At 43.3% G+C, this 22,657-nt stretch overlaps 1 protein-coding gene across 1 annotated transcript in view; it reads left to right on the top strand.

Annotated features, from left to right (window-relative positions):
• Window positions 1–22,657, top strand: part of megf10 (multiple EGF-like-domains 10) — a 158,269-nt gene that overhangs the window by 43,143 nt on the left and 92,469 nt on the right. Inside the window, exon 5 of the mRNA XM_078395540.1 lies at window positions 7,711–7,803. Within this exon, the coding sequence (XP_078251666.1) occupies window positions 7,711–7,803 (93 nt within the window). The remainder of the gene's footprint in view (window positions 1–7,710; window positions 7,804–22,657) is intronic.

Raw genomic sequence — 22,657 nt, 5'->3', positions numbered from 1 at the left:
TGACCTGACTTAAAGCCAAAGTGAGAAAAACAGGAATTCCCTTCTGATAGAAAGATTGTGTCGGAAGGAAATGCAGATGCTGATTTCTACTGAAGATAGACAAAAACTGCTGGAGTAATTCAACGGTTCAATGTTTCGGGTTGGAACCCTTCTTCAGACCATTCAAATGAGTCTGAAGAAGAGTTCCAACCTAAAACCACGCCTATTCCTTTTCCCCAGGGATGCTGCCTGACCTGCTGAGTTACTCCAGCATTTTGTGTCTATCTTTGGTATAAACCAGCATCTCCATTTCCTTCCTACACAGTATTTCCTTCTGCATTAGTACATCATACTATAGGACCATGTTGCAGGAAAAGCTTGGGTTAACTTGCATGCTGGTGTGGGGAGTGCAAACAGTGAAAATAGTTTTAAAATTGGGGCTGTTTTTGTAGAATTGGCAGATTAGGAATTGGATAAAAAGCTGAAAGCAAGATGTTTGTGGTGTGAATGGATGGGAATAGGTAAGGGAAAGTCAGCCCAGGCACGATGATCTGAATGCCCCTACCCCCTCTCCTCCTGCACTTTGGCAATGATGAGGAGAGGACATCATCGATAGGTTGGAATGTAGTAAATTTCCGTGTTCATTTTTAAAACCAGAACAATTGTACTCTAATATTTAATGTCAATAAAGGGTTTTGATGTGGTAAATTACGAGAGGTTGCTTCCAGTAACAGAAACTTAGTAGCCAAAGGGGGTGGGTTTATCAGACGAGAGGGGAGACAAGGGTAAATGTCCTTCCATGAGCTAATGACCTGGAAAGCATTGCCTGCTCACAGATTCAGTAGCAACCTTCAAAAGGGAATTGGATAAAGACTTGGAAAGAACAGGTGAGAATGAATTGGGAATGGGTTAGCCTTTTCAAAAGGATCAGCATAACCACAGTGGGCTGAATGGCCTTAGGGTTCTTCCCGCAAATGATGAAAAATGTGGGATAGCTTGAAGCTATATCCATATGATCTTTAGCTTTGGCTAAGGTCCTTCTGCTTTTTAAAAAATGTTCTTAAGATCTTGTACCATGAAATTGGTAGAACATTGCAGCCTTTGTTTCCCTCCGGTATGTTGCCGATCAAAAGTTACAGTGAAGCACAAAGCGATTTCAACATGTGATCCTGCTGACCATAACCCTTGATTTTTGTTTCTGACTGCTGATTATAAATGGCAATTCAATTTCTATAACATTTTATTTTGAAATAATGTTTATTATTGTTGTCATATGAATAATAACTGACCACATAAAGCTTCAATCATTTCAAGTAGACCTTCACTCATTGGCGCAAAGAAGGTCTGATCCATAGTGATGTTTGGAACCTAATAACTGGGGCATACCTTTATCCCAGTGTTCATTGTACTAATATTCGTGTTCAGTCATGCAATAATCACTCTGTGAATTGTATTGCGTTCTCTGGCATTTTTTCTAGTTGTTATATTTGGCCAGATTTTAAAATTTAGACTGTCTGGAGGGCCAGCACTGTGGTGCAACCAGTAGCATTACTACCTTGCAGCTCCTGTGACCCGGGATCAATCCTGACCTCTGGTACAGCCTGCGTGGAGTTGTTCTTCCCTGTGACTGAATTAGTTTTCCTTTGCTTGCTCTGGTTTCCTCCCTTATCCCAAAGTGTGCAGGTTGGTAGGTTAACTAAGATAATCAAAAAGGCAATACGGGGAGAAAAGATGAGGTACGAAGGTAAGCTAGCCAATAATATAAAGGAAGATAGTAAAAGTTTCTTTAAGTATGTGAAGAGGAAAGAAATAGTTAAGGCAAACGTGGGTCCCTTGAAGACAGAAGCAGGGGAATTTATTATGAGGATCAAGGAAATGGCCGACGAGTTGAACCGGTACTTTGGACTACCCTTTCACTAAGGAAGATACAAACAATCTCCCAGATGTTCTAATGGCCAGAGATCCTAGGGTGACGGAAGAACTGAAGGAAATTCACATTAGGCAGGAATTGGTGTTGGGTAGACTAATGGGACTGAAGGCTGATAAATCCCCAGGGCCTGATGGTCTGCATCCCAGGGTACTTAAGGAGGTGGCTCTAGAAATCGTGGACGCATTGGTGATCATTTTCCAATGTTCTATAGATTCAGGATCAGTTCCTGTGGATTGGAGGGTAGCTAATGTTATTCCACTTTTTAAGAAAGGAGGGAGAGAGAAAACAGGAAATTATAGACCAGTTATTCTGACATCGGTGGTGGGGAAGATGCTGGAATCAATTATAAAAGACGAAATTGCAGAGCATTTGGATAGCAGTAACAGGATCGTTCCGAGTGGATGGATTTACGAAGGGGAAATCATGCTTGACTAATCTTCTGGAATTTTTTGAGGATTTAACCAGGAAAATGGACAGGGGAGAGCCGGTGGATGTAGTGCACCTTGACTTTCAGAAAGCCTTCGACAAGGTCCCACATAGGAGATTAGTGGGCAAAATTAGAGCACATGGTATTGGGGGTAGGGTACTGACATGGATAGAAAATTGGTTGGCAAACAGAAAGCAAAGAGTGGGGATAAATGGGTCCCTTTCAGAATGGCAGGCAGTGACGAGTGGGGTACTGCAAGGCTTGGTGCTGGGACCGAAGCTATTTACAATATACATTAATGACTTGGATGAAGGGATTAAAAGTAACATTAACAAATTAGCAGATGACACAAAGCTGGGTGGCAGTGTGAACTGTGAGGAAGAAGCTATGAGGTTGCAGGGTGACTTGGACAGGTTGTGTGAGTGGGCGGATGCATGGCAGATGCAGTTTAATGTGGATAAGTGTGAGGTTATCCACTTTGGTGGTAAGAATAGGAAGGCAGCTTATTATCTGAATGGTGTCAAGTTAGGAAAAGGGGACGTACAACGAGATCTGGGTGTCCTAGTGCATCAGTCACTGAAAGGAAGCATGCAGGTACAGCAGGCAGTGAAGAAAGCCAATGGAATGTTGGCCTTCATAACAAGAGGAGTTGAGTATTGGAGCAAAGAGGTCCTTCTGCAGTTGTACATGGCCCTGGTGAGACCGCACCTGGAGTACTGTATGCAGTTTTGGTTCTCCAAATTTGAGGAAGGATATTCTTGCTATTGAGGGCGTGCAGCGTAAGTTTACTAGGTTAATTCCCGGAATGGCGGGACTGTCGTATGTTGAAAGACTGGAGCGAGTAGACTTGTATACACTGGAATTTAGAAGGATGAGAGGGGATCTTATTGAAACATATAAGATTATTAAGGAGTTGGACACGTTAGAGGCAGGAAACATGTTCCCAATGTTGGGGGAGTCCAGAACCAGGAGCCACAGTTTAAGAATAAGGGGTAGGCCATTTAGAACAGAGATGAGGAAAAACTTTTTCAGTCAGAGAGTTGTAAATCTGTGGAATTCTCTGCCTCAGAAGGCAGTGGAGGCCAGATCCCTGAATGCATTCAAGAGAGAGCTAGATAGAGCTCTTAAGGATAGCGGAGTCAGGGGGTATGGGGAGAAGGCAGGAACAGGGTACTGATTGAGAATGATCAGCCATGATCACATTGAATGGAGGTGCTGGCTTGAAGGGCCGAATGGCCTACTCCTGCACCTATTGTCTATTGTCTATTTTCTATTGTTGATTGGCCGGTGTAAATTATGCGAAGATGACTGGAGGGAGTTTCTGGGAATGTGGGCAGAATAAAACGTGAAAGGATAGGGTTAGTGCGAAAATAGGTGCTTGATGGCTGCCATGCATTTGGTGGGTTGAAGGTTCTTCTTCCATGTTATATCCCTCTATGACTCCATGCTCGATTTCATAGTCCAGAAACAGGCCATCAGGTCAAAGCCAGTAACTGTTCCATACGAGCCTCTTCCCACCCCTCATCACCTCATCCCATCCAATGTCCTTTCAGTCCTTTCTACCTCAGGTTTATCCAGCCACCCCTTAAAAGCATCTCTGATCTGCAGCTCCACCATTTCCTGCAAGTGCACGCTCCATGTTTTCACTATTTTTCTAGTAAAGAACTTTCTCTTCACATACCTATTTGATTTAAGAATGACTGACCATCTTACACCCTTGGCCAATAGTTTTGATCTGTTGCATTATTTCTCTATCCACCCTGCCAAACCAGTTCATAATTTTAAAGTCCTCGAGCAGCGCTTTCATTGCCTTGTTTGTCTTCTCTTCTCAGTGGTTTCCTGCTCTTTTCCCCCTCGTTGCTTCTCTGGACATGTTTCTGACTCCATGCTCTCTTTTCCAGTTCTTATTTTTCAGGTTCATTTTCATTCCCTCTCGCCCTCTCACATAATGTACAAAAAAGAAAGATTCAACTCAGATGCTTTGGGACCATTTTCCTTATTTTGTTTATGATTGTTGGCACTTTGAGAGATCGACAACATAATTTAAAAATTTCTACTGGGTACCGATGGTTTCAAGAAATGGAGACAGTTTTATTGATGTATTCCTATATATTCTCAATAATGTGTTTCTATAAAGATTGCACTATGAAAACTCAAAAATATACTTGTTTACAAGCATATCTAATTCTCAAAACTAAATGATACGTTCTGCTGTTTCTATTTTTGCTAACACCATGTACATTTTTTTGCAGTTGGCAGCAGTGAGCTTGTAATATTTTCCTCTCTTCTTTGTCTATTTTGAAAGAATTACAACCTAACATGCTTCCTTAAAGGACAACTTTTCCGTCATTTTGCAATATGTTTATTGCCACATCCTTATTTTTCATGTAGAATTATCCCATGTTGAATTGACAACCCTGAAAGTTGTTGCTAACCTTTACTAAGACTACTTTTACTGTAGTGTACTGTGAAGAAAAACCTTCAGAGGAATGCTGAGGTACATTAGGTAATGGAAAGTAAATTCTGTAGGCTGGAGATCCTAATATTTAAATAAAATAACAAATATTTATTATTGCTTTTGCTTGAGAGTATACTGTATAATAAGGAGGGGCTATTTGGTGTTTAACACTGGACTGAATTATGCGTTTACTTTCCTTTGAATTAAGAACATCATAAACGTTATGATAATTATATTATTAATTTATCATGAGCATATCTGCCAGGATTTCACAAGCAGGTCTCTGACTGAGAATGGGTTTATCCACATCACATTCAATTAAAATGCATTAAAAATAATTTGTCATTCTCGCTAATTCCACTTTACGGAACTTGTCCTCGCCCTCAGCAACTTCTCTTTTGGATCCTCTGACCTTCTTCATCAATTGTATATCCATGGTCCCTTGCTATGCCTGCCCTTTTGCTGGTTACGTCAAAAGTCCTTGTTCTAAACATACACTGGCACCACCATCCTCCAACTCTTTCTCCGCTATTTTAGCGACTGCATCGGGGATGCCACCTGCACCTCTACAGAACCCATTGTTATCACCAACTTTACCACTGCCCTCAAATTTACTCAGACTATCATATCATATATATACAGCCAGAAACAGGCCTTTTCGGCCCTCCAAGTCCGTGCCGCCCAGTGATCCCCGTACATTAACACTATCCTACACCCACTAGGGACAATTTTTACATTTACCCAGCCAATTAACCTACATACCTGTACGTCTTTGGAGTGTGGGAGGAAACCGAAGATCTCGGAGAAAACCCACGCAGGTCACGGGGAGAACGTACAAACTCCTTACAGTGCAGCACCCGTAGTCAGGATCGAACCTGAGTCTCCGGCGCTGCATTCGCTGTAAAGCAGCAACTCTACCGCTGCGCTACCTGACACCTTTCTCCCCTTTCTTGATGTCTCCGTCTCCTTCATGGGGGACAGACTATCCTTGACATTGACTTATGAACCCACTGACCCACACAGTTATCTGGACCACATCCCCTCCCACTCTACCTCCTGCAAGGAAGCCATTCCCTTCTCTCAATTTCTCCGTCTCCACCATACCTGCTGCCAAGACGAGGCTTTTCACTTTTGGAAATCCGAGATGTCCTCTTTCATTAGTAAATGCGGTTTCCCCTTGCTGTTGTAGATGGATCCCTCATCTGTGTCCCGCAAATCTGCTTAGGTTTCCCCTTCCCCTTCCCCCAGGAACAAGGCTAGACTTCACCAAGTCCTTGCTTTTCACCCCACCAGCCTCCGTATCCAACAAATCATTCTCTGACATTTCAGCCATTTTCAATGTGATCCTACCACTAGTCACATCTCCCATCCCACCCTTTCTGCTTTCCATAGAGACAACTCCCTCCGCAATATCTAGGTTCATCCCTTTCCACCCAAAACCACCCCTTTCCCAAGCACGTTACCCTGTATCAGCAGGAGATGCAACACCTGTCCCTACATCTCCTCCCTCACATCCATCGAGGGACCCCAGTAGCCTCTCCAGAGATTCAGAGGTAGGAAATTGCAGTGAATTGTGGACGCAGCCCAGGCCATCACACAAACCAACCTCCCTTCTGTTGATTCCATTTAAACCTCATGCTGCCTCGGCAAGGCCAGCAGCATAATCAAGGACGTCACACGCTGGCCACTCCCTCTTCTCCCCTCTCCCATCAGGCAAAAGGTATGGAAGTGTGAAAATGTGAAAATGCACACCACCAGATTCAGGGACAGTTTCGTCCCAGCTGGAATCAGGCAACTAAATCATCCTACCACAACCAGAGAGCAATGCTGAACTACTCTCTACCTCTTTTATGTGCCTTGGACTATGATTGACCGGACTTTGCTGGCTTTACCTTGAACTAAACGTTCCTTATCATGTACCTTCTTCAGACCTGAAGAAGGGTCTTGACCCAAAACGTTGCCTATTCCTTTTCTCCAGAGATGCTGTCTGACCTGTTGAGTTACTCCAGCCTTTTGTGTCCATCTTCAGTTGAAACCAGCATCTGCAGTTCCTCCCTACACATGTTATTGTCTTTGTTGCTTTTGGCTGAATTAATGGGTAACTCTAGGTTGTGGGTTGAAGTCTCCAGAACATGGAGTACTTTCACTCAATGAGTACTTCTAGTGCAGGTTGGAAACAGCCCACTGTCTCGGTGGGCTTAAGAGGTGCATTGGCACTATTTGAGGCAGAGGGTCCTATTACCCAAATACCAGGTCTAATTTTCATCCCTTAAATATAGCCACAGAAATAGATCATCGCATAATATTTCATTGCTGTGATATGATCACCTTTCTTTTTCCCCAATTTCCTTTCTTTCCATCTTTGCTCTAATCATTCTTTCATTCCTTTCTCTTTCATTCCTTCCTCATTTCCACCATTTTTTCTTGCCACCTCCTTTCTTTCTTTGCTGCCTTCGTTACCTCAATCCTTCCATCTTTTTGATTTTCTGTAAGCAAATTAACTTTCTTTTCTGATATCACAACAATGATCACGCATCAAAAATACTTCATTGGCTGTTAAGTACCTTGAGATGTATTGGGAAATCTAAATTTGCTTTTCCTTATCCTCTTGCCCTTGCTCTTACCCTTATCCCTTTGCTGCCTCTCCTCCTTCCTTTTCAAAAGGCATTAAGTAACATAAAAGCTGACTATGATCTAAGAATTTAGGGTGTAAAATTGCAGATGAGATTCTTTATGCTAAATTGTGGGAGTCATTACATGACGTGTGTATGTGTGCACGTGTGTGTATGTGTGGAACAAAACATGTTCTTGTGTAGCAATACACATCTGATCTGACCGGCAACAGTTGTTATCACAAGTTGTTTAACTTCAGTTTTCTCTCTCTTGTTCTATTTCCTCTATGTCCAACACAAACAGCTCATTGTGCTGAGAAATGTGTCCATGGAAGATGTATCGCTCCCAATACCTGTCAGTGTGAACCAGGATGGGGAGGTCCAAACTGTTCCAGCGGTAAGATCTCACCTGCTTGTGTCAATTTTTGCACTTTTCCTTTTATTGCTGCCAAAGTAATAAGATCTTTTCTCCAAAGAACAGTGCATGTCTGATCTTTACCAGTGCAATGTTGAAGCATAGAATGAAAATAAAAGGAGGGCTTGTAAATAACAGGTGCAATAGTGAAAGCGTGTTAACAACACATGCTGTTACTAATGCGTAACCTACCGTAAACTGATCTCTGGCATGCACTGGACTTTGGTAGTGCTGGACTAGCTGGTTTTCTGTATTATTGAGTATCATTCCTCTAAATACCCTAACACATATTTAATTATCTTTTAAAATTAAAAAACACAGTATTTAAAAAAAATTCCCAGTGAAACAAATATGTTTAAAGGGAGCTTGGGAAACAGGACTCTGGTCAGTTGAAGGAAAGCACAGGGACTGAGGTCCCGATGAGTAGGAAATGTGAGGGTCAGAACTGTGCCCCAATGTGTTGGATCAGAGTGCAGTCTAAAGAAGACCTGAAACATCACACATTCCTTCTATCCAGAGATGCTGCCTGTCCCTCTGAGTTACTCCAGCATTTTGTGGCCCTCTTCGGTGTAAACCAGCATCTGCAGTTCCTTCCTACACATTTTGTCTGCAACAAACATTACCTGGTCAACCAGATGCTGAGCCATTGGGATTTCAGAATGGTCACATGATGGATAATTAGAGTTTTCCTATAGTCAGTTCAGGTGGTGAAGAATTACACTGTGGTGTGAATGTTTCCAAATTTGCTGGTCAATTTGCACCACTGAGAACTGAGAACTGAGATGAGGAAAAACTGTTCCAGTCAGAGTTGTGAATCTGTGGAATTCTCTGCCTCGGAAGGCAGTGGAGGCCAATTCTCTGAATGCATTCAAGAGAGAGCTGAATAGAGCTCTTAAGGATAGCGGAGTCAGTGGGTATGGGGAGAAGGCAGGAACGGGGTACTGATTGAGAATGATCAGCCATGATCAGCCATGATTACATTGAATGGCCTCCTCCTGCACCTATTGTCTATTGACTCCATCAGTTGTTTTACTGATCCTGCGACAGTCTCTTCTGGTATTTTAACCAACTCCCTGGATTTGTGCTGTAATTCCATATTTACAGGCATGGCAGAAACACATGCTTGGCAATTAAAAAAGTGCTTCAAATGAACTTTTAATGCAATGCACATCAATCTGTTTGCCCAAAATGGAAACAACTGAAATGTCTATGTGTCAGGTGGTAAATTATTCTTAGAGATAATAAAAACATTTTAAAAGTTACACAGTATCTTTTTTTATTTTTCTCAGGCTCTTTCTCCCACTTTATGCTGGCATCAGCAGTTTAGTTGCTAGCACTTTCAATTCTAATTCAAATCTTAAGAATAATATGCTAAGCAAGGTGCTGTATGTCCCTTCAAACTGAAGACCCCAACCCCGTTCAACCCCGTTCTGGTGAAGGACGTGGAAGTTCTTCTGATATGCTGGTCAACATTTATTCCTGAAGCAACATTATAAAAGTAGATTCCGTTATTGTTTGTGGAAGTTTCTGATGTGACCACTTCCTTTGCTATTGAGTGCTTTGAGATATTAGAACATAGAACAGTACAGCGCAGGAACACGCTCTCCAGCCCTTAATATCCGTGCTAAACATGACTACCTAAACATGACATGCCTACTCATGATGCACACCTCTTCATTCCCTGTGTACACTGTGCCTATCTAAAAGCTACTTAAATACTGCTTGTGTGTCTGCTTCCACCACCACCCCTGGCAGCTCGTTCCATGCATCTACCACTTGCTGTGTCAAAGAAAAACTCGCCCCACACATCTCCTTTAACCTTTCTCTCTCTGACCTTAAAGCTCTGCCCTCTGGTCTTTGACATTTCCACCCAGGGGAAAAAGGTCCTGATGGATATAAGACTGAGGGATATTCTGAAAGGGACATGAAAGTCACTGTAGAAGTACCAGAGTCTCTTTTTTTTTCCTTCTTGATCGTCTTATTTTCTTCCCCATCACTCCTCTCTTCAATTCTCAGCTCTTAAGAGTATGAGTTCATTGGTCATTGAGAACCCAACTATCCCGTCACTGCATATTGTCAGCTTGTACTCCCAACACACCACAAAATTCATAAATGGTGCAAGATCATGTCTAACCGGGTAAATTATGAGTTATTTAACTCTGCTGGGTATAGGGAGGTATATGCTGTAAGTGTAATTGACAATAAGTATTTGCAGGTATTTGGCAAGCACATTTCTTCCAGAATTTAAGGTTAATGATAAGTTCACTGCTTTATTATTACTGCATGTTATTGAAAGTTCAGAGCTGAATATTGATATAGTTGCAGATGGTATTCCTTTTTGAAGCAATGAACTGTAATGATTCCCCTCGAGTATATGTGCTAAACTGGTGATATTATTATAATGCATGTTTGGAGAACTCTGCTTTTAAAATTTGGTTAAATTGAAGTCCATACAATAAAACATTGTGCATTTAGGGTATACAATAGCAGACAAATATCTACATCTCCGATTCTTGCTTTGATGCTTCAAGATGGTAAAAGGATAAATTGAGCATCTTATTTCTCAAACTGGATTGACGCAACAGTATGTTTACAAAGCCAAAATCAAGATGTTCCCCAAATGAATGATTGATGTAGATGTTAAAGTTGCTGTGATATTCAAAGCTCTAGCTAATAATTCCAGACACACTGCACAGACTTATAATAAGTTCAGATTTTAGTTTTCTATGGTCAGATACATCAAATCGCAAACAAACATTGAAAGAAAAGTAGAAAATGATTTTAAAAAACTCAACAGGTTTCGCAAACAGTTGTGGAAAAATCAACATAGTTAATGCTTTAAGTCAAAGATCCATTGCCAAAACTGGGAGAACAAATAGTTTTAAGTTGGGCGAAGGGTGTATAGGACAGAGGGAACATATGAGATAGAGTGAGACCAGCGTTGCCATGAGGATAGGACCAGTCGATAGATTGATGGGGGCTGTTAGAGAACGAGAAAATTATTGAAATGATCTGAATAGATGTGAAATACAGGACCTTCGAACCTACAAAGAAGATCAGGCTGTGCTTATGGCAAGAGATATACCGAGCCAAGAGTTTTTCCTTCCTCCCGAAACACTCTAAACAGGTATGATTAGAGAACTGGAGCAAACAGAAGCAAAAGTCGTTGTGTCGTGTTAAATGTGGTCACACTGAATGATGGAACATGCTCAAGGGCTGAATGACCTCAACTTCCTATGTAACCAAGGAGTAGAAGTTCTTCAATTCCAGATTGCATGAATGTCAGTAGATTCTTCAATATGTTAATACATTGTAAACAAGTCACTGAGGAGATGTTGTTAGCATGTCAATGGATTATCATAGATTTTGCTTGCATTCTCACAAAGACGTGGTTTGAGCATGGAGGTGCTAAGGATCTAACTCTGGTCACTTGCCAACCTCATTCCTGAATGGTAATCAGCCATTAGGGGAGGGTTTGTGTTTGGATCGGATGCAAATGGGAGAAGTAGATGGTGATGTTTTAAATTTTATAAAGGCTTTAAACAGCGAAAATGAGAGGAAAATATTTCCAATGAGAGGAGTGTTGGGACCAGCGCACACCAATTTTGAGAAAGAAACTGACAGGGCAGCACAATGGTGTAGCTGAGAGACTTGCTGCCTCACAGCATCAGAGATCCAGGTTCGATCCCGACCTTGGGTGTTGTCTGTGTGGAGTTTGCACATTCTCTCAGTAACAACATGGGTTTCCTCCCACATCTCAAACGTTAAATATCCTCTGTAAAATTATCCATGATGTGTCCGGAACGGATGAGAATGTGGGATAATGTAGAACTTGTGTGAAGGAGTGATTGATAGTCCGTGTGGACCGAAGGGCATGTCTATGCTATGAACCCATCAAAAAACTAAAGTCTTTGTCCCGCCCCTCTGACATCAGTCTGAAGAAGGGTCTTGACCCGAAACTTCACCCATTCCTTCTCTCCAGAGATGCTCCTGACCCGCTGAGTTCCTCCAGCATACCTTCGATTTGTACCAGCATCTGCAGTTATTTTCCTAAAATACGAAAGACGATGAGTATTTTTCACATTGCATTTTATTTCGATCTGCCTTAAAGGGCACCTACAAATAGGAAAATGGATAAATACTTGAAAATGAAATGTGGAGGAAGAACAGAAACTAGTTGGACTAGTTGGGGTGTTTTGTCAAAAGATTTTTTTCACAGATTGCAGGCCAAACTGCCTCCTGAATACCATCTCATTCCCTGATTCTATAAATTCAGGTTTTAAGAAGCTTTCCAAATCTACATAATTTCTCCACGATGAGTAAAGATTGACAAATGCAGGAAGAATGCCTTGATGTGGGCTTTTCAGTGGTGCAGGTTATTTCAGTAATCAAAATCCACCAGAGGGAAAATATTATGAAACTAAACAGTCCGCCTGCAAAATAACCTGTCAGGAGAATCTATATGGGTTTTCAGGAACCTGCATCTCATCATTTTTATCCATGAAGATGATTTGATGGAAAATCCTTAGGGATGCTGGATGATTGAAACCAATGGTCGAGCATGCGCTCCAAAAGAAAAGTACACTTGTATAATATGTTCCCAGCTCAGAGTCCTGTCTATCTCCCAGTCCTTACCTATTCATGAGATATCCTCTTTGTTGTAATATGTGAAATCAGGTGGCCAATCTGTCAGTCATGGATTTGTACAGCACAAGAACGGGCCATTTGGCCCACCACATCTATGTCAACTTTTTTGCCCATCGACACTGATCCCCTTTGCCCACATTAGGGCCCTGTCCATCCATGCACATCGAGTTCTCACAAACAGCAGCGTGGTAATGACCATGCAATCTATTTTAGTGTCTAAAGAAAATTCACCTATCCATGTTCTCCAGAGATGCTACCTGACCAGCAAAGTTATCCCATAACTTTTTATCTTCTTTTGTAAACCAGCATCTGGAGTTCATTATGTCTCTATTTTAGTGATATCTGTTAAAGAATGAATGTTGTGCTGAATTGCCTGATGTTAAGATCATGCAATGGGATTTTTAACACTCATCTGAAAGAGCAGGGTTAGTTTAATATTTCATGTGAAAAGGACACCTCCAGATAGTATTGTACACCCCCAGTATTGCCACAGGACATGCCATCCTGTACAACTTGCTAAAATGCCAGCAATGATACCATAAGCTCTGTTCCCTGGAGGTTTTACTTGGACTGTATATGGCCGTTAAATTGTAGAGGAATTTTTGAAGAAAGCTGGTTGAACCTCCCTGTGATGGTGCCAGCAAGGGGTTCATTTCAATATTCCTTCATTTTCCAAAAGGTTGTTTTTGGATTTTTGCCAAGATGCTTGCATAGTTTCCAAACTGATATATTTTTTTAATATTTGGAAAGTCAAACATGAAAAATGACGTGTAGATACTCTCCTGTGTTTTAGTCAAGACATCCCTGTTGGCTGGATGGAGCTGTGGAAATCATGGAATGCCTTAGTCTCTGTTCATTAAAGCAATTCTGGTCTTTCTCCAGGAATTGTTTATGGGGATTAATATGGACTTGCAACTTAGCTTATTAAATATGTAGAAGGCATTTTAATAAAGGGAGAGAATAAAATGTCCTGGATAAATGCATTGCATATTGCCAGAGGAACATTCAGGACCACACAAACACCAGGGCAAAGGAACGTTTTTACATCCTAATGAAGAATTAGTTTAAGAAAAGTTTTTTAAAGTTAATTACAAAATGTTAATGTTAGAAAATGTTAAAATATTGGAAGTTATGAATATTAACATCTTGTGACTCTAATAAAGAGCCTGACTTTGAATACTGATTCACAAAATAAACCGGTCAGATAAAAAGTTATGGGATAACTTTGCTGGTCAGGCAGCATCTCTGGAGAACATGGATAGGTGAATTTTCTTTAGACACTAAAATAGATTACATGGTCATTATCACGCTGCTGTTTGTGAGAACTCGATGTACATGGATGGACAGGGACCTAATTTGGGCAAAGTGGATTAGTGTCGATGGGCAAAAAGGTTGACATAGATGTGGTGGCCCGTTCTTGTGAATAAATACCTTCGATTTGTACCAGCATCTGCAGTTATTTTCTTACAATTTGAATACTGATTCGGGGACCGGTCAGTCATAAGTCATGTCATAAGGAATAGGAGTAGAATTAGGCCATTCGGCCCATCAAGTCTGCCATTCAATCATGGCTGATCTACTGTCTCTCTCCCTCCAAACTCCATTCTCCTGCCATCTCCCCATAACCTCTGACTACCGTACTAATCAAGAATCTATCTATCTCTGCCTTAAAAATATCCACTGACTTGGCCTCCGAATCCTTCCGTGGCAAAGAATTCCACAGATTCACCATCCTATGACAAAATACATTTCTCCTCATCTCCTTCATAGAAACGTAGAAACATAGAAAATTGGTGCAGGAGGAGGCCATTTGGCCCTTCAGGCCAGCACCACCATTCATTGTCATCATGGTTGATCCTCCACAATCAGTAACCTGTGCCTGCCTTCTCCCCATATCCCTTGATTCCACTAGCCCCTAGAGCTCTAAGTAACTCTCTTTTAAATTCATCCAGTGAATTGGCCTCCACTGCCTTCTGTGGCAGAGAGTATTTTACACCCTCAGTATTGCCACAGGAAATGCCATCCTGTACAACTTGTTAAAATACCAGCAATGATCCTAAAAGAACGTCCTTTAAATCTGAGGCTGGTAACTCTGGTCCTAGACTTTCCCACTAGTGGCAACATCCACTCCACATCCATTCTATCCATGCCTTCGATGATTCTGTATATTTCAATGAGGTCCCCCCTCATTCTTCTAAATACCAGGCCCAGTGCTGACAAATGCTCATCAACCTACTCATTCCTGGGATCATTCTTAGAAACCTCCTCTGGATGGTGGGTGGCGCCGTCAGCGAAGGCAGCCTCGCCAACGGTCTGTCTGTCTTTTTGTATTTTTTGTTATTTTTTGTGTGCTTTAAAAAGTTTGTGTTAATGTTCTCTGGTTTGTTTTTTGTGGGGGGTGGGGGAGGGGGGAGGGGAAACTTTTTCTCAATCTCTTACCTTGCCAGAGATGCGATTGTTTTCCGGACAAATGTGAGTCCCTAAAGATAAATGTGGATCCTTAAAGACAAATGTGGGTCCCTTGAAGGCAGAAACGGGTGAAATTATTATGGGTAACAAGGAAATGGCAGAAGAGTTGAACAGGTACTTCGGATCTGTCTTCACCAAGGAAGACACAATCTCCCAGATGTGATAGTGGACAGAGGATCAAGGGAGACAGAGGATTTGCATTAGGCAAGAAATAGTATTGGGTAGACTGATGGGACTGAAGGCTGATAAATCCCCAGGGCCTGATGGTCTGCATCCCAGGGCACTCAAGGAGATAGCTCAAGAAATCATGCACGCATTGGTGATCATTTTCCAATGTTCAATAGATTCAGGATCAGTTCCTGTGGATTGGAGGGTAGCTAATGTTATCCCACTCTTCAAGAAAGGAGCGAGAGAGAAAACGGGGGATTATAGACCAGTTAGCCTGACATCGGTGGTGGGGAAGATGCTGGAGTCAATTATTAAAGAAGTAATTGTCGTATGTTGAAAGACTGGAGCGACTAGGGATGTATACACTGGAATTTAGAAGGATGAGAGGGGATCTTATTGAAACACATAAGATTATTAAGGGATTGGACACATTAGAGGAAGGAAACATGTTCTCAATATTGGGGAAGTCCAGAACCAGGGGCCACAGTTTACGAATAAGGGGTAGGCCATTTAGAATGCAGATGGGGAAAAACTTTTTCAGTCAGAGAGTTGTAAATCTGTGGAATTCTCTGCCTCAGAAGACAGTGGAGCCCAATTCTCTAGATGCTTTCAAGAGAGAGCTAGATAGAGCTCTTAAAGATAGCGGAGTCAGTGGTCATGGCTGCCCCATGATGGGGTACTGACTGAATGATCAGCCATGATCACATTGAAAGGCGGTGCTGGCTCGAAGGGCCGAATGGCCTACTCCTGCACCTATTGTCTATTAACGGCGCATGTGGATAGCGGTAAAAGGATTGGTCCAAGTCAGCATGGATTTATGAAGGGGAAATCCTGCTTGACTAATCTTCTGGAATTTTTTGAGGATGTGACAAGTAAAATAGATGAAGGAGAGCCAATGGATGTAGTGTATCTAGACTTTCAGAAAGCCTTTGATAAGGTCCCACATGGAAGGATGGTGAGCAAAATTAGAGCACATGGTATTGGGGGTAGGGTATTGACATGGATAGAGAATTGGTTGGTAGACAGGAAGCAAAGAGTAGGAATAAATGGGTCCTTTTCAGAATGGCAGGCAGTGGAGTGCCACAAGGCTCGGTGCTGGGGCCACAACTATTTACAATATATATTAATGATGTGGATGATGGAATTAGAAGTAACACTAGCAAGTTTGCGGATGACACAAAGCTGGGTGGCAGTGTAAACTGTGAAGAGGATGTTAGGAGGTTGCAGGGTGACTTGGACAGGTTGAGTGAGTGGGCAGATGCATGGAAGGTGCAGTATAATGTTGATAAATGTGAGGTTATCCACGTTGGTGGCAAAAATAAGGAGGCAGTTTATTATCTCAATGGTGTCAGACTAGGTAAAGGGGAAGTGCAACGAGACCTGGGTGTCCTTGTACACCAGTCACTGAAAGTAAACGTGCAGGTGCAGCAGGCAGTGAAGAATGCGAATGGCATGTTGGCCTTCATAACGAGAGGATTTGAGTACAGGAGCAAAGAAGTCCTTCTGCAGTTGTATAGGGCCTTGGTGAGACCACATCTGGAGTATTGTGTGCAGTTTTGGTCTCCTAATTTGAGGAAGGACGTCCTTGCTATTGAGGCAGTGCAGCATAGGTTCACGAGGTTAATCCCTGGGATGGAGGGACTGTCATATGAGGAAAGATTGGAAAGACTAGGCTTGTATTCACTGGAGTTTAGAAGGATGAGAGGGGATCTTATAGAGACGTACAAAATCGCAAAAGGACTATACAAGCTAGATGCAGGAAAAATGTTCACAATGTTGGGGGGAGTCCAGACCCAGGGGACACAGCCTAAGAATAAAGGGGAGGCCATTTAAAACTGAGGTGAGAAGAAACCTTTTCACCCAGAGAGTTGTGGATTTGCGGAATTCTCTGCCACAGTGGAGGCCAATTCACTGGATGAATTTAAAAGAGAGTTAAATAGAGCTCTAGGGGTTAGTGGAATCAAGGGATATGGGGGGAAGGCAGGCATAGGTTACTGATTGTAGATGATCAGCCATGATCTCAATGAATGGTGGTGCTGGCTCGAAGGGCCAAATGGCCTCCTCCTGCACCTATTTTCTATGTTTCTATGTTTTCTATGGATCGTATCTCCGGTCGTTCTGTGGCCTAACATCATGGAGCTGGCGGCCTTGCTCGAGACTGACTTTGAGCCTCACTGCGTGGCCGTGGACTTACCATCGGAACCTGCGATCCCTTGCCTGGGATCGACGCTCCAACCGTGGCCTGCGGATTTCACCATCGAGGCGCTCGTAGTCTCGGGTAGAGACCGATGCCGGGAAGCTCAAGTCGCAAGAGGTTCGACTAGCCCCGACCTGGGGTCCAATAGCCCGGCGCAGGGGAGCTGAGATCCTCCCGATGTGGGAGCTTGATCGCCCAGACGTGGAGGGCCCGACCACCGGTTACGGGAGCCAAGATCGTCCCATCAATGGAAGGCTCGAGGTCCCCGACTGTGGGAGAACAAAGAAGGGAAGAGATTGAACTTTTTTTTTCGCTTTCCATCATAGTGAGGAATGTGGAGGTGTCGCTGTGGTGGATGTTTATGTTAAAATGTATTTTGTGTGACTCGTTGCTTTTCATTGGTATGACTGTATGGCAAATCAAATTCCTTGTATGTTGCAAAACATACTTGGCTAATAAAGTATGATTATGATTATGATTATCCTCTCCAGAGCCAGCACATCCTTCGGTCGGTCATCTTTTACTGATGGTATAATGTTGGTCCGTTTCTCTGCTGGATTGGCGGCATACCCAATGACTCATTAGGGATCCACTGTGACTTCACCTTCCATGTCGGATGACTCCTGGTAATGTCCCTCTCCAGAGTCTTGAATGCTTCATCCATGCTGTGACCCAAGTTGGGAACTTAAGCGAATGCAGCACTGTCAGGGGAGTTTTCTGTTGGGCAGAATATTAAAACCAGCTTTGTTCGGTGGATTTAAAGATCCCATCACATTAATTGAAGAAGCAAGGGCACATTCTCCCTCATGTTTTGGCCAACATTTATGTTTGAATCAAGAGAACTTAAACAATCTATCTGGTCATCATCTCATTGCTGTGTGTGGAAACGTAAAAATTCACCAATTTTGTTAGAACAAATGGCAACTTCCATTTAAATAACACCTTATCAATGAAGCAAAGATCTCCCAAAAATCTTCACAGATTCATTCGTGAAAGAAAGATTACACTCAACCACACCTGACATTCCATATATCTCATTGGAGACCTTTCAGCTAGCTTTAATCGGATTTTATCGGACTTCAATGGTATATCTTGTACTAAATTATGTACCCATCATCATTTTATCTGTGCACTGTGGACGGCTCGATTGTATTCACCGAGTCTTGCTTGACTGGATAGTACGTAAAACAAAAGCATTTTGCTGCACCTCGGTGCACGTGACAATAAAAAACTCAACCAAACTAAACAGGGAGATGGCCAAAGGATGAGGGAATTCCGGGGATGAGAATCCATGGTAGCTGAATGCATGGGCACTAATAGTGGAGCAACTCAATTCAGGGAAGGCAGGAGGTTAGATATAAGAGGAGAGCAGAGACCTCAGGGCGTTATGGGGCTGCAGGAAATTAAAGATAGGCAGTAGTGAGACCAATGCTTGATTTCTTGTGACAGTATATGTCCGCACAGCGTAATGGCAACTCTATAAAAAGTTAAAAAACTAGATTTTCATATTTTTAGTATTTTAATTCGATTTTATACTTTTTAGTTATTAGTTTATTAAATTAGTAGGAGATAAATCAAGTCAGAAGATAGGAGTGCATTGATGGAAAACATTGTTGATAAATGTAGATTTTGATTTTACTTCATATGCGTGTCTGGCACCTTTTTTGTTCACACGAAAATCACGGAGTAGGACTATGGAAGGGTTTCAATAGAAGGGGGGCGATAGATTCCAATTGAGGCTTCCCTTCAAAATAGGGATATGAAGGCCAGCAATTACAGAGGAACTCGAACACAACCATGTTTTGAGAAAATGTAATTGGAAAGAGCATCCAGAATGTATTGGAGTGAAAGTAATAGCGGAAAGAATGAGTGTTTAGTGGTTCAATGCTTCAATGGTGCTTTATTGGCACATGTGTAAACGTGCAGTGAAATTATTTTCTTAGTCTAGTAGAGTACTGCCATAATATCGCCAATTAGCAATTGTACAGAAATACAGTTGGGCGGCAAGGTGGCGCAGCGGTAGAGTTGCTGCCTTAGCACTTGCACTCCCGGAGACCCGGGTTCGATCCAGACTACGGGTGCTGTCTGTATGGAGTTTGGACGTTCTCCTTGTGACTGCATGGGTTTTCTCTGAGATCTTTGTTTTCCTCCCACACTCCAAAGACATACAGGTATGTAGTTAAATTGGCTTGGTATAATTGTAAAATTGTCCCTAGTGTGTGTAGGATAGTGTTAATGTGCCAAGATCGCTGGTCGGTGCGGACTCGGTGGGCCGAAGGGCCTGTTTCCATGCTGTATCTCTGAACTAAACTAAACTAAACCAAAATAATCTACTGAGCCTGCATTCACATGGCGGCATGTTTTGGCGTCATTTTCCAAGTCCAGTCCATGCTCCAGTTGATACGAATGATGCCTGATTCAGGCAACCCCCCACCGCTGTGGGTCAGCGGCCATCGCCTTCCTTGGTCGACCTGCAATTGACGTCCTCTCCTCACTGGTCCACCTTTGTGCCCTGGGGTGCCTCCTGCGGGTCAATCAATAGTCAATAGTCGTTTATTTGTCACATACACATAAATGTGTAGTGAAATGAAACATTACCCGCAGTTCAACAATAAGACCAATAAGATTAATCAATAAAAATGCAATAACACATACAATCACAACTAACACCAAACAAAAAGAAACATTCATCACAGTGAGTCTCCTCCAGTCACCTCCTCACTGTGATGGAAGGCCACAATGTCTTTTCTCTTCCCTGCCGTCTTGTCCCGCGGTCAGGCTGTTGGAGTTGCCACGTCGGGGCGGTCGGGGCTCCCGATATTGAAGCCCCCGCTGGGCGGTGAAAAATCCCGCGGCCTATTTCAGGCCGCGCCGGATGGTGAAAGGTCCGTGACGGGCCGACCCAAGCCCCGCGATTCGGGGCGGGCGAACACGCTTCCTCTGCCGCTGCCGGAGCTCCCGATGTCGGCCCCCATCCAGGGGCCTGCGGGCTTCCGACGTCCACGCGGCCCGCGCCGGAGCCTCCGGAGACGAGTCGCAGCCGTTCCCGCAGCATCCGCAGGCAGCCAGCGCCGCAGGTGGTGAGTCCGGGCCGTGGGCTCTGCGAACCAGAGCCCCAGGTGGTCCCAGGTGCATGGCCGGTGGTAGGCCGCAACGGGAACGGAGACACGACACAGAACAAAGGTCGCGTCTCCGTTCAGGAGAGAGAATGTTACAGTTCCCTTTCCCTCCCACCCCCCTTGACCTTGAAGGCGCAATAGACCAGATCCCGGTTCTATCTCCTCTCCTCTCCTGTTGCATCCGTTGTCGTCGCCGGCTCCATCCTCCCAGTCTCTGGTCTTGGGGGGCCGAGCTGCGGTAGCTCGGCGGGCTCCATCTCCAGGCCCGACCGATTCCAGGCGGGTCCATCGGGTCCATCGGGTCCTGCGAGCATAGTCTGGCTCAGCAACTACCCACTGCAGGCCTTGGTCCGGTGGGTCTAATGGTCGCTGCAGTCCGCTGTTTGGTCGCGCTCCACGGCTTCCCCAGTAAACCGCAGGATGCCTTTAACTGCGCGTCACAGTAAACCGCAGGATGCCTTTAACCGCGCGTCATGTCAGCACCAGATAAACCGAGGCAGAGGCAGTCGTGGGCAGTTTTATGGAGGCTGCAAGAGGCGATCTCATTGATGGCATACATATGGGAGCCAAAAATGTTGGGATTAAATAGACAATCTCGGTTGTGAAAAAGTGGAATGCAGGGGGGAGATGTCCAAGCTGATGGAACAGCGGGGGAATCTCGGACGATGCATCATGTGGAGAAAGAGATTGCAGCAGCTCCAACTTTTCAGATGACTTGTGAAGGGATGATGTGGACAATGTCAGTACACTGAGCAGCCCATTGAATGGCAAGGTTGCGCAGCAGTAGGGTTGCTGTCTTACAGCGCCAGAGACCTGGGTTCGATCCTGACTACGGGTGCTGTGTGTGCGGAGTTTGTACATTCTCCCTGTAACCGCGTGGGTTTTCTCTGGGCGCTCTGGTTTCCACCCACACTCCAAAGATGTACAGATTTGTAGGTTAATTGGCTTTGGTAAGTTGTAAAATTGCCCCAGATGTAGTGCTAGTGTATGGTGTGATCGCTGGTTGGTGCGGACTCAGTTTGCTGAAGGGCCTGTTTCCATGCTGTATCTCCAAAGTAAACATCCCTGGATAATTTTGCCAGCAAAAAACAGATTCAGGGAATCTGAAATAAAATTAAAAATTACTGGGGATACTCAGCAGGTCAGGCAGTATCAGCAGGAGCCAAAAACAGGGTTAACATTTTGGGTCTACATTGAAATGTCAGCGAACTGAAACATTAATTCTGTTTTGCCTTTATAGAAGCAGTCTGATATGTTGACTGCTTCCTACATTTTCTGTTGTTTACTTATGTTGCAGTTTTACATGTAGCCTGCCCTCAGGAACTGATTATTGCCATTACTGGCATAATAATGAGTGCCGTTCTGAGGTAATGGTACTTTGAGGAGACCATTGCTTGCAGCTTGGATGCAGAATGATCTCTAGGTAATAATGAACCAATGATCTCTAGGTAATAATGACAGAGAATTTATGGCATAGTTCTCAGCAAATATTTTTTCACAATAAATTGACTTTATTCATAAAATAAACAGTAATACAATTGGAATGTCATTATTTTCATTCACATAACTAAACAATGCAAGATGTAGCAATGGGGCTGCTTGAGGAACTCACTGGTTCAAGCAGCAAATGTGGGAGGCAGTATGGTTGACATTTCAGATCAAAACACTGCCTCAGGCGTGTGGATGGGAGATTGCCTCTATCGGGAAGTGAGAGGGAGGGGCGAGGCTGTGGGCCCTCTTTGTGTCCATGCACAAGTGTTCAGCAAATGTCTGAGGAAGGATCCTGACCTGAAGCATCACCTATTTGTGGTCCCCAGGGATACTGCCTGACCCACTGAGTCACTCCAGCACTTCGTCTTTTTTTGTTCAGCAAGGAGTTTTTTTTCCAGCAAAGGTCTATCTGGTACATCAGAATTCAACCTTTTATAATAAGGGATCAAGAATTTTCCATGTCCTTTGACAAATAGTGAGTTATTAAACTTCTTGCACTCATGGTAACATTTCTTTAACTTTGCACAGAAATATGTGGAAAACAATGAAAATAGTAAAGTATTTTGCAAGAGTATGAGGGGAAAGTAAACAGCGAGATTGATTTATTCCTTGGAAATATCGTGAGATATAATACAGAAAGCTACTTCTCAATAGCAGTGTTGATCATACTTTGTTCTATTTGCATTGCCCATGCAACCCTTTACAGGAGAAATGTGCAGCGGTACATATTTTTTTGCTGGAATAA

This window comes from Rhinoraja longicauda, chromosome 3, assembly GCF_053455715.1.
Source record: "Rhinoraja longicauda isolate Sanriku21f chromosome 3, sRhiLon1.1, whole genome shotgun sequence".
In the NCBI taxonomy this organism is placed as follows: domain Eukaryota; kingdom Metazoa; phylum Chordata; class Chondrichthyes; order Rajiformes; family Arhynchobatidae; genus Rhinoraja; species Rhinoraja longicauda.
The sequence above is the reverse complement of the archived record's forward strand: the minus strand, read 5'-3'. Positions and strand labels throughout refer to the sequence as shown.